Source organism: Odocoileus virginianus, chromosome 33 (assembly GCF_023699985.2).
Source record: "Odocoileus virginianus isolate 20LAN1187 ecotype Illinois chromosome 33, Ovbor_1.2, whole genome shotgun sequence".
NCBI classification, from domain to species: domain Eukaryota; kingdom Metazoa; phylum Chordata; class Mammalia; order Artiodactyla; family Cervidae; genus Odocoileus; species Odocoileus virginianus.
This window is the reverse complement of record NC_069706.1, coordinates 10,314,853-10,327,139: the sequence shown is the minus strand read 5'-3', so window position 1 is coordinate 10,327,139 and position 12,287 is coordinate 10,314,853. Positions and strand designations below refer to the sequence as shown.

General features: G+C 50.7%; 1 protein-coding gene across 2 annotated transcripts in view; it reads right to left on the bottom strand.

The window, feature by feature from the left end:
• SNX29 (sorting nexin 29) overlaps window positions 1–12,287 on the bottom strand; it is a 577,193-nt gene that overhangs the window by 551,840 nt on the left and 13,066 nt on the right. Inside the window, exons 1-2 of one of the 2 annotated variants that reach the window (XM_070460804.1) lie at window positions 9,697–9,794; window positions 1,076–1,140 (exon numbers count right to left, since the gene is read on the bottom strand). In XM_070460804.1, coding sequence (XP_070316905.1) covers window positions 1,076–1,123 — 48 coding nt within the window. In that variant the 5' untranslated portion in view covers window positions 1,124–1,140; window positions 9,697–9,794. Of the gene's footprint in view, window positions 1–1,075; window positions 1,141–9,696; window positions 9,795–12,287 lie in introns of those variants that run through there. The other variant, XM_070460803.1, reaches the window with a different exon arrangement.

The window sequence follows — 12,287 nt, the reverse complement described above, 5'->3', positions numbered from 1 at the left end:
CACCAACCCTTAACAGGCACTTCCATTAAAGGACATATCTATCTCTCTATATTGTGATGACACGCCGATAAATGCCAGTCGCCCCTTCTGAAACATGAATTTCTAGGGCTGGATCCCAGCTCTGCTGCTTATTAACTATGACACTGGCAGCAAGTTATTGGACCTGAGCTTCAGTTCTTCGTTCCCTCATCTGTGAAATGGCAATACTTGCAAGAACTATCTCACAGGGTGGCTGGAAGGAGTCGATGGAAAGCACTGGGCGGAGTGCCAGACACACAATGAACGTGCAAGAAACGAGGCCTGTCGGGTAGCTGTAAGCAGACAACCTGAGGCCAGCCGCGTGTCAACACCCGCTTCCGCACCCAGCCAAAGGCCAGGCACCCATTCAGTTTCAACCAAGCCAAGCAGAGCCCATCTGGAGACTCCACACGGCCCTGAGCATGGCCTCGTTTCTGTTCTTGTGCTCACGGGGGCCCTAACTCCCAGCCAGCACTGCAGCAGCCTTAGAAAGTAATATGAAAGTTGCTCAGTCGTGTCCGACTCTTTGCGACCCCATGGACTGCAGTCCATGGAATTCTCCAGGCCATAATACTGGAGCAGGTAGCCTTTCCCTTCTCCAGGGGAGTTTCCCAAGCCAGGGATCAAACCTAGGTCTGCTTTGGAAATTCCCCAGCGGTCCAGTGGTCAGGACCCTGCTCTCACTGCCGAGGGCCTGGGTTCAATCTGGGGATTTTAGTTCATGCATTTTACTACAAGCCATGCAGTGCAGCAAAAACAAACAAACAAAAATACTGCTTGGAAATAAGACGTTGAAACCGACATTAATGCCCTTCTCAAAGGGACACCACTGAAGGATGGGGGTGGGTCCTCCGGGGGCCTTAGGATGTCAGGACACAGGGGCCCCTCTACCCCACCTCTGATCACTATCACTTGCTGGGGGAAATGAGTAGCCTCCCTGTTTCCAGATTCAAGGCAGAAGTAGGTCTGTATAGACAGAAGGGTAGAAATGACTTCTACGTTCATCATCTGACACTATGATTTGAACTCAAAAGTCCAACATGAGCTTTCTTCTTACCTGTTTCACTGCATCCAGCAGTCGCTCCAGCAGAAACTGTCTTTTCATGTCATTGTTCTGTGTTCCTAGAAGGCAACAGGGCTTAATTAGTTCTGTTTGACATTCACCTTCTACTAAGACTCTCTGACATGTAGCATTTGGCTGTTCTCAGCCAGCATCAACCTTCTCTTTAATGAAATCAATAACAAGACCACATATCAATAATCTGCACCAGTACTATGAGGTCTGACCACTTTCCTGTCACTACATCACAGGAAAGCAACTAAACTCGTGTTTCCCAAATTTGGATGATGTTTCTGGAATGATCTAACTTAAGGGTGTCTCAACCTTGGTGTCACTGACATTTGGATCAGATAACTCTCTGCGACTGCCCTGGGAACTGTTAAGACGTCTGGCAGAATCTCTGGCCTCTACCCACGAGATACCATTAGTACACACACACACACACACACACACACACACACCAGTTGTGGCAACAAAAATCTCCGGATTCTGCCAGACATCCTCTGGGGAACAGAACTGCCCCCAGTTGAGAACCAATAATCTAACGTAAAACATAGGTTTCCTAGTACAGCAGGCACTGCTGGTTGGCTGACCTCACCATCATCTCTAACATCATTTTCCCACAAAAAACCTAATTACTCAGCCTCTCTTTTAAGACTGACCTTAAGAAGTTCCAGCTGATGAGATGTAAGCAGAAGAGTGCTGGGAGGGACCTGGGGAAACTGTGTCATCCTTATAAAAGGACAGATGCTAATGGCTTCATTCCTGCTTTCATCCCTCATGCCTGCTTCCTAAACACATCACGAGAAGCCAGAGCAGCGTCTGCAGGGAAGCCCAAGAGAATCACAAAGACACCAGCCCTGATGTCACTCTGCCGCTGAACCAACACTAGAAATCTCAGAGGTCTCACAGAACAAATCATTCCATTTGTTCAAGCCCTGTATGTTGTGTGGTTACTTACAGTCAAAAGCATTCCCAACTGATACACATGGCATACACCATTTAAGAGGGTGTGGGGCAAAGCCACTTCCCAGGTGGCACAGGGGTAAAGAATCTGCCTGCCAATGCAGGAGATGCGGGTTCGATCCCTGGGTCGGGAAGATCCCCTGGAGTAGGAAACGGCAACCCGCTCCAGTATTCTTGTCCATGGAGAATCCCATGGACAGAGGAGCCTGGTGGGCTACAGTCCACGGGGTCGCAAAGAATCAGACGCAACTGAGCAAATGAGCAGAGATGAAGGCTAGGCCACTTCAAAGGCCCAGGCAGAACACTGTCAGAACCACATCTGGTGCTCCACAGGGGGTCCAGGGACTCAAATCCACAGAGACGTGGCTACATGTTATGATACACCAGACACTGGACACGGTTGTTTCACAGGAGACCCAAATTTAGGGTTACAAGGGAAGTCAGTGTGGGGACTTCCCTGGTGGTCCAGCGGCTCCCAGAACAGGGGGCCCAGGTTCAACCAGGGAACTAGATCTCACATGCCACAACGAAAAGATCCTGCACGTCCCAACTGAGACCTGGCACAGCCAGATAAATAGACAGATAAATATTGTTTTAAAGAGACGGCGAGATGCTCAGAGTTCCATCCAAGTCATGCCAGGGCCACCTGGTCGCTAACAACCGTGCCCACGTGCTGAGCGCTTCCTTCACACCAGGCACCAAACTGAGTCCTCTGAAGGCGCTGTGTCCTGTAATTTCCATGACCACCCAACCAGCCAGGATCAGGATCCCTGAATCGCAGATGGAGAAACAGAAGCTCAGAGAGGACAAGCGAGAGCACGCGCTGACCCACTCGATATTTGCTGAACTTCTACTGGGTGCCAGGCCATGTTCTAAGTGCTGGGGACACAGGAGTTAAGCGGTATAAAAGAGGCACCTTCTCACAGAGTGAAAATGCTATTAGGAAGAAACAAGTGATTCCCAAGTAAACTAACAGAGGAGGTGTTAGAGAGTCATCCTAGGAAGAAAAACCAGATGAAGTGAAGAGACCGGGAGGCAGCTGGAGGGCCACGTCTGCCAGGGCAGTCATGGAAGGCCTCCCTGCACAGGCGACATCCCAGCTGAGCCCTTTATTACGTGAAGGGGCAGTCATGGAAGGTTATGGGAGACCAGCGTTCCAGGCGGAGCAAACAGCCAGGGAAGTGAGGCAAAAACAGCCTGGCTTCCATCTTCCAGGACCTGAAGGAAGTCTCCAGTGACTTAAGCAGAAAGCAGAAAAAGGGAAGCAAAGATCAGAGAGGCAGGCAGGGGCCAGTCACGAAGGCCCCGTGGACCATGATAGCGGGTCCAGGTTTTTGTTCTAATTTGAATACTAGTAGTTGGAACCATGACCCTAACTGGAGACCACGCCCTTTAAGGGCTATGTTAGGACTATCGCATGGGCTCCTGCCTTACCCCAGGCCTGGAGATTAAACCAGTCCGTAGACTCTCTATGGACACACAGTAATAAAACTGACTTTTTCCAAACACTGCCACTATCATTTTTTCTGGAAGAGGTCTTGAGAGAGATCAGCCAACGCACCCTTCCCACCAGACCAGAGGCCACCTTGCAGCATCTTTCAGGATGGCTAGAAACCCCATCTGCCTGAGGCCCTCACATACACCTCTATCAACACACCCTGCTCCTCACACAGCCGGTGGGCGAGTTTCCACTCTTCTCCCTCTAACACAAGAATGGGGAAGGCAGCCTTGCTTTCTTCCTTTTTCCAAGTACTGCACCCAACAACTCTACTTGCCCTTGGGCAATGCCAGCTGGAAACTTGACAAGGTTGTCCCCCCTGAAGTGCTTTTGCTATTTTTTATGATCATAAAAGTAATTTGTGTTTTAGAATTATCATACACAACCCAGCTCTTCTGGGTGTACGCGCGAAAGAATTGAGAGCACGGTCTTGAAGAACTATTTATATGCTTATGTTAATAGCAGCGTTATTCACAGTAGCTAAAATGTGGAAGCAACTCCCGTTACATCAACAGATGAATGGCACGCACATACAATGGGTATTATTCAGCCTGCAAAGGCAAGGCAACTCTGCAGTATGCTGCAACACAAACGAGCCTTGGAGAACATCGTGCTAAGTGAAATAAACCAGAGAGAAATAAACAAAGAGAGAAAACACTGTATGATTCCAGTTACATGAGATACTGAGAGTAATCAAAATCATAAAGAAAGCAAGCATCATGGTGGTTGTCAGGGGAGGCAAGGGAAGAGAAGGGGGGTTAGAATTTCATAGCTACACACCTACATTTTTACAAGATGAAGAGAGGCCTGGGGACGGGTGGAGGTGACGGCCACAAACAGTCAGAAGGTATTTAATGCCACCAAACGTACACTTAAAAATGCTTAAGATGGGGACCTCCCTGGTGGTCCAGACTAAGACTCCCTGCCCCCAATGCAGGGGGCCCAGGTTCGATCCCTGGTCAGGGAACTAGTCATGCCACAGCTAAAGATCGCGTGTGCTTCAACCAAGACCCAAAGCAGCCAAATAAAATAAATAAAAATAAATATCAGGGGCTTCCCTGGTGGCTCAGGGGTAAAGTATCCACCTGCCAATGCAGGAGACGGGGGTTTAATCCCTGATCTGAGAAGATCCCACCTGCCACAGAGCAACTAAGCCCACGTGCCACAACTACCGAGCCTGTGACCTAGAACCTGGGAACCACAATTACTGAAGCCCAGGCACCCCAAAGCCTGTGCTCTGCAACAAGAGAAGCTACCGCAATGAGAAGCCTTCACATTGCAACTAGGGAGCAAACCCCACTCATCACAACTAGAGAAAAAGCCCCACACAGCGAGAAAGCCCCAGCAGAGCCAAAAGTAAATAAATAAATATTCCAAAAATGGTGAAGATGGCAAATTTTATGTTACATGCAGTTCACCACAATTTTTTTATAAAGTAATTCACGTGAAGAAATACAGTAACAACAAATCAGGGGTGGGGGAGAGAATGTACAAAGAAAGTAAAAATCTCCATCAACTCATTACTGATCATTGTTAGTACAGTAATTCACAAGCTTCTCACCTGCATACGAATCTCCCGGGATCTTGGCTAAAAGTCAGGTTCTAATTCAAGGGCTGGGTGGGGCCTGGGACTCTATCTCTCACAAGCTCCCACGTGATGCTGCTGGTTACTGATGCACACGGGAAGAGGATAGAGTGACTACCCCTAGCGAGGACCCCAGAGCTGTCCTACGGAATCTGCCACTACTTTCCTGGAGTAGTCGGCAGCCTTCCCTGCCTAACCCTGCAAAGCCTCTCTGCGGTGGATAGAGAGCCTGCTCTCCAAAGAAACAGCCCACCACACACCCTCCCCAGACAAGAAGTGCCCTTGAAGGAGACGATCCTGACCCCTGGAGGGGTGCCCGTGACCATCCTAGCCCTGAATGGGATGAAGAGACCCGCGTCTCCCAGGGCAGGGGCAGCACGGGTGCCCTTAGCAACATTCACCGATGGCAGGAGGCGCCCAGGAGGCCCAGGGCCACAAGGCGCTGTGGAAGGAGCGCTGGAGGGAAGTCACAGGCGTCACGAGCCCTCATCCTGGACGGGCTGCATGCTGGCCCCGTGACGGGGACAGTCACTTCCCTTCTCGGGGCACTGGTTTCTGCATGAGATCCTACCCTCTAAACTCTGCAGTCTGCAAACCTGGGGCTCTGCTCTGAGACAGGCAGGCAGAACAAGCAATGCCACCGGGCTCTTTGCTACCTTCTCCAGGGACCAGCAGGAGAATACAGGCCTCCCGGCCCTGGACCCCAGGGCAAGAGGAGCGGGAGCAGGTGCCCACCTACTGAGCCTCACGAAGGGCTAAGCCCATGAAGTGGCCAGCATCGAATCCTTCAGGGCTTCCCAGGTGGCTCAGAGGTAAAGAATCCGCCTGCCAATGCAGGAAATGCGGGTTTGATCCCTGGGGTGGAAGATGCCCTGGAAGGAAAAGGCAACCCAGTCCATTGTTCTTGCCTGGGAAACCCCACTGACAGAGGAGTCTGGAGTGCTGCAGTCCACAGGGTCACACGGAGTCCGACACGACTGAGTGGCTGGGTACACACGCACGCACACACATCTAATCCTTCACGAAGCAGGAAAGGTGGGCTCCACTCAACAGAGCACTGAGGCTGGGAGGGAAAGACCCTCACTCACGGCCACTGCTCATGGAGGGATTCAAGTTCAAGTCCACTGATCGGGCCATCTGTTAAATCCTGCTCACCCTCAACCTGTAAGAAACCTGCAGTGACAGCCCCAGCGCCAATTCAGGAGCGATTTCTCTATAAAATCCCAGCCGTTCTGCTTCCTTCCTTCTGCAACAATGGCCCTGAGTCAACACTATCAGTCAGATGAGCCAGAACAGGCTTCCTTTTCTAAATTAAAAAAAAAAAAAAATGGAGTAGAGTTGATTCACAATACTGTGTGAGTTTCAGGTGTACCAGCAAAGTGATTCACAGAACAGGCTTCTTTTTAATTTCTTGTTGAAGTGAAAGTGTTAGCTGCTCAGTTGTGACCGACTCTTTGTGACCCTATGGGCTGCAGCCCGCCAGGCTCCTTTGTCCATGGAATTCTCCAGGCAAGAATACTAGAGTGGGCTGCCATTCCCTTCTCCAGGGGATCTTCCCGGCCCAGGGATCAAACCTGGTCTCCTGCACTGCAGGTAGATTCTTTACCATCTGAGCCACCAGGGAAACCCAATTTCTTGTGAGAGCACCATCAAAATGAAAGCAGAAAGTGAGGGGCGCCCCAGGGAATGCCCCCAGGGGTCCCCAAACGTGTCAGGGAAATGCAGTGGTCCCCTGGAGCTCTAACTCAGAAATCACCTGCAATGAAAATCAGTCACCCGGTTCGCCCGCCTCCCTGTTGTCTCTCATGGGTAGAAGCCTTCAGATCCTACACTAATTTTCTCCCACAAACCTGTAGCCTTCTGTGACCTCCTGGGAAGGCAGAGCAGGGGTTAAGAGTAGCGGAGGGCACCAGCTGAGTGACCATGGACAAGTTACTTAACTTCTCTGCACCTCCCACAGTTAGTACATGAGTGAAGAGGCATCATGCACCTAGAACAGTACCTGGTATACACCAAGCACTTCATACATGTTGACTATTGTTGCTGTTGTTGTGGGCAGCCCTACATCCCAGAGGCCTAAGACTGCTGGTTCTAAGAAGTACTTTCACCTGGACCACCGGCAAAGCAATCCAATCCAGGCCTCTGTGGCTGTGGCCCAGGGGAGTGTGGTGGTGAAAACGCATCTCTGGCATCTGGGGAGGGGAAGATGCCCCCGAGGTGTATATTCCTTCTCCCGTCCCTGTCAAAGTGCAGGAGGTCAAGGCAAACATGGCTCCTGTCACAGAGGAGTCCGGTCACTTGGCCAAGGCTGCAGAGACACCGCCACAGCAGTGCTTCCTCGCCTCTCTACGAGAAGCAGAGGGAAAGTCACTTCTCTGGTCTAAGGCCCACTCTTGGGCTTCCCCGGTGGCTCAGAATCCGTGGGTTCGATCCCTGGGTCGGGGAGATCCCCGGAGAAGGACACGGCCACCCTCGCCAGTACTCTTGCCTGGAGAATCCCATGGACAGAGGAGCCTGGTGGGCTATGGTCCATGGGTTCGCAAAGAGTCAGACACGACGTAGGGACTCAACAACAACATCAGCCTTGGCAATGCACTCAGTGGGTACAAGGTATAAGAAAAGAAGATGGCGAGGTTCTCTGGGGGCCAGGGGTCAGGGAGCAAAGCACTGCTGAGACCCTGGTCTGTTGACCTTCCACGCCACACTGCTGGCCTGCTCGGGGCCAGGGGAAGCAGACTGCAGGAGCAGGATTTTGGTGGTGGCTTAAGTCACTAAGTCGTGTCCAACTCTTTGCAACCCCATGGGCTGTAGCTCACCAGGTTCCTCTGTCCATGGGATTTCCCAGGCAAGAATATTACAGTGGGTTGCTATTTCCTTCTCCAGGGAATCTTCCCAATGCAGTGATCAAACTCAGGTCTCCTGCATTGCAAGTGGTCTCCAGGATTGCAGGCAGATTCGTTACCAACTGAGCTACCAGGGAAGGCGGGAACTTGAGCTGTGCTTTAAAAAAAAATAGGAAGACAACTTCTTTGGTGATCCACTTGTTAGGGATTCACGTGCCCATACAGGGGACACGGGTTTGATCCCTGGTCCAGAAAGACTCCACATGTCTCGGGACTACTAAAAACCCAAGTGCGACAATGAGTGAAGCCCGTGCAGCCTGGAGCCCATGCTCCACAACGAGAGAAAAGGCCACATGCAGCGACTAAGACCCAGCGCAGCCAAAAACAAACAAACAAATCATTTTAAAAAACAGGAAAGGCTAGAAGAGGAAAATCCACACTGAGAGAACACAACTGCTTGATGGGTACAGGGTGTCCTCTGGGGGTGAGGAAGGTGTTTAGGAACTAGACGGACGTGGTGAGTGCATGACATTTCCCATGTGCTAAATTGCCCCCGAACTGTTTGTTTTTAAACAGTTAAAAAGTGTTAACGGGTTAACTATTTTTATAATGCTTAAATTTCTAATTTCACAGCTGCTCATTGTTTTAATTGTATTAAAAGCATAAAGGGTTTCACACTGTGGTGGCGGTTTAGTCACTAAGTTGTGCCTGACTCTTTGCGACCCCATGGACTGTAGCCCACCAGGCTCTTCTGGCCATGGGATCTCCCAGGCAAGAACACTGGAGGGGGAGCTGTTCCCTCCTCCAGGGGGTCTTCCCCACCCAGGGCTCGAACCCAGGCCTCCTGCATTACAGGCAGATTCTGCACCAACTGAGCCACCAGGAAAGTCCAAAGAAAAGCTTCCCTGACATTAGGGTATCTGAATTTCACCTCAATAAGAAAATATTTTGTGGGAAGGACAATAGATAAAGCCCATTGGAAGCCAAAGGAGACACCAGAGCAGGCGTCCCCTAGGGGTGGGACAGGACTCCAGTGCCCAGCCCCCCAAGGAAACACAGGGTGGAAAAGCCAAGCTCACTCCTCTTTCAAGGCTCTGATTACACTGAGGGGAGGCAGTGTCTGTCCGATGTATCAGTCAGGCTCCTAACAGGAAGTGCCAGGCACTCTCAAGTGAGGAGAAATCAGGGTTTACTTAATACAAGGGATCCCTGCAGAGAAGTAGGCTTCCCAGGCGGCTCAGTGGTAAGAAATCCACCCGCCAATGCAGGAGATGCGGGTTCGATCCCTGGGTCGGGAAGATCCCCTGGAGAAGGACGTGGCAACCCACTCTAGTATTCTTGCCTGGAGAGTCCCATGGACAGAGGAGCCTGGCGGGCCGCTAGTGGTCATGGGGTTGCAGAGAGTCAGGCACAACTTAGCAGCTAAATAACAACAACAGAGGAGGGGTAGGGAGAAGCCACTCTCAACCAGGACTCCTCCCCTTAAGAGGACACTTGGCAACATCTAGGGACATTTCTAACACAAGCAGGGGGCTGCTGCTGCTGTTCACCACACGCACAGGACAGCCTGAAACGATCATCCAGCCCAGTGTCAAGAGGGCCGAAACTGGGAAACTCTGCCCTCACGGAAGTTTGATCATCCCATTGCACAGATGATGAAACTGAGGCTCCGAGCGGCGAAAACACATAAACCTCCACTTGTGCGCTGAACCCCACCTCCTCTCACCTGCTCCAAGACATACTCCAGCAACGGGCCCTCTTTCTCCTGCATCTTCAAGTCCCTCTTCTCACGTATGCAATTCTTGCAGCACACGGGGATGTCATAAGCTCTCTCTCCCCACAGTTTAATAAAAACCATGCCCGGCTCCCACATGCCGTTCCAGCCGCAACCCCACTCCTCCGCTGATAGGGCAGCACAGCTCTACCCTCACGACAGTGGCCAGGCCCTCAGCGAGGGCCTCCGCTTCCACGACAGCTGTTCCCCGCTCTGGCCCAAAGCTCCTTTGTTCCCACCTCCTCCTGCACCAAATTATCTCCACTGGGGCCATGACATCTGAAAGCACAGACGAAAACATCACAGATGACTCACTGATATTATACAACAAACACAAGATACCTGCAATGCTATTATAGGATTTGGTCAACATACCCTGCCAGACTGCCATCCACATGGCAAGGCTATGGAGCCCTGTACGTGGGGGACGTTATCTTGGGTGATTTGTGTTTCTGGTTCCCCTTCTCACAGAAGGAACGCAACAACTGCTGGATCAAGACTCCAGGGTCGAGGCTTCCCTGGTGGCTCAGTGGTAACGAATCTGCCCGCCAATGCAGGAGCCACAGGTTCAGTTCCTGATCCGGGAAGAGCCCACATTCCTCAGAGCACTAAGCCCGAGCACCACAACTGTTGAGTCTGTGCTCTAGAGCCCAGGAGCTGTAACTGCTGAAGTCCAAGCGCCCTGAGCCCATGCTCTGCAAAAAGAGAACCGCCATAAAGAGACGCCTGTGCACACAAGTGAGGAGGAGCCGCCACTCGCCGCTAGAGAAAAGCCCACACAGCAACGAAGACCCAGCAAAGCCAATAAATACATAAATAATTTTTACACGACTGGGATTCAGTTCTCTGGTCCCCCAAGTGGCTGCTTTAAATGCAGAGGTCTCAGGACTTCCCTGGTGGTCCAGTGGTTAAGACCCTGAGCTTCCATTTCAGAGGGCACAGGTCTGATCCCTGGACAGGGAACTAAGACCCCACGTGCAGCATGGCAAAAGACAGAAGGAGAAAAAGGAAGGAAGAAGGAACAAATGGAGGGAGGGAGGGGGAAAGGGAGAAAGACAGAGAGACAGAAACGGGAGGAAAGAAGGGAGGGAAAGAGGAGGGAAGCAAGGAAAGAAGGAAGGGAGAAGACCCGAACGGCCAGGACACAGCAGCAGCCTCGAGTGTGCAAGGCACAGTGCATGAGTGAAGCCCCAGCTCTGGCTGCATTCGCACTGATCAGATAAAACGGACAGTCATTCACCCCCAAAGTCAGGGCGCCAATTCCCAGTATTGTTGGGCAAAGCGGCGCAGGTGGACACGAACAAAAGGACAGGCTGTCCGTCACCACACAATGGAAAGAGGCAGGCTGTGCTGGGAGGCAGATGGGATCAGGCCATCCAAATGGACTTGTGATGCCTGAAAACAAAGACTGGGTCAACAGTGGACTCATAAACAGGCAAAGAATTTGCTCTAGAGCAGAGGTCGGCACATATTTTCTATGGAGAGCAAAATGGTAAATATTTTTGGCTTTCCAAGCCAGACGGTCCCTGTTAAAGCTACTTAATTCTGCCATCAGAGGGCAAAAGCAGCCAGAGGCAACAGCTAGAACAGGTGTGGCTGGGTTCCAATAAAGCTTTATTTACAAAACAGGCTGTCAGCCCAGTTTGCCAATCTTTGCTGTAGGAAAAGTGCAGCTGCAAACACTATGAAGAGAAAGTGTATCTTCCCTCTTGGTTGGAGAAATGCAGACTGTAAGTTTACCACGTCAGCCGCCACATGTTACCACTGTACACCTACTAAATTCACCAAGAAACGTTTACAATGAAATTCCCCATTTACTGGCAAGTGAAGTGAAAGTCACTCAGTCGTGTCCAATTCTCTGCGACCCCATGGACTCTACAGTCCATGGAATTCTCCAGGCCAGAATACTGCAGTGGGTAGCCTTTCCCTTCTTTGGGGGATCTTCCCAACCCAGGGATTGAACCCAGGTCTCCTGCATTGCAGGAGGATTCTTTACCAGCTGAACCACAGGGGAAGCTCCAGGGAAACACAATGATCAGAATGGCCATCATCAGAAAGTCTACAAGTAACAGATGCCAGAGAGGGTGTGGAGAAAAGGAAACCCTCCTACACTGTTGATGGGAATGTAAATTGGTACACTGTGGAGGTTCCTCAGAAAACTCAAAATAGAAATATCATATGATCCAACAATCCTACTCCTGGGCATATACCTGGACAAAACTGTAATTACAAAAATACGTGCATCCCTATGTTCACATAGGGTGAACTATTCACAACCGCCAACACATGGAAACAACCTAAATCTCCATCCACAGATGAATGGGTAAAGATGTGGTGCATATATACAATGGAATACTACTCAGCCACAAAAAAAGAATGGAAGAATGCCATCTGCAGCAACATGGATGCAATTAGAGACTATCACACTAAGTGAAGTAAGTCAGAAAGAAAAATACCATATGATATCAATTATGTGGAATCTAAAATCTGGCAAAGGACTTCCCTGCTGGTGCAGTAGATGAGATTCACCTCCCAATGCAGGG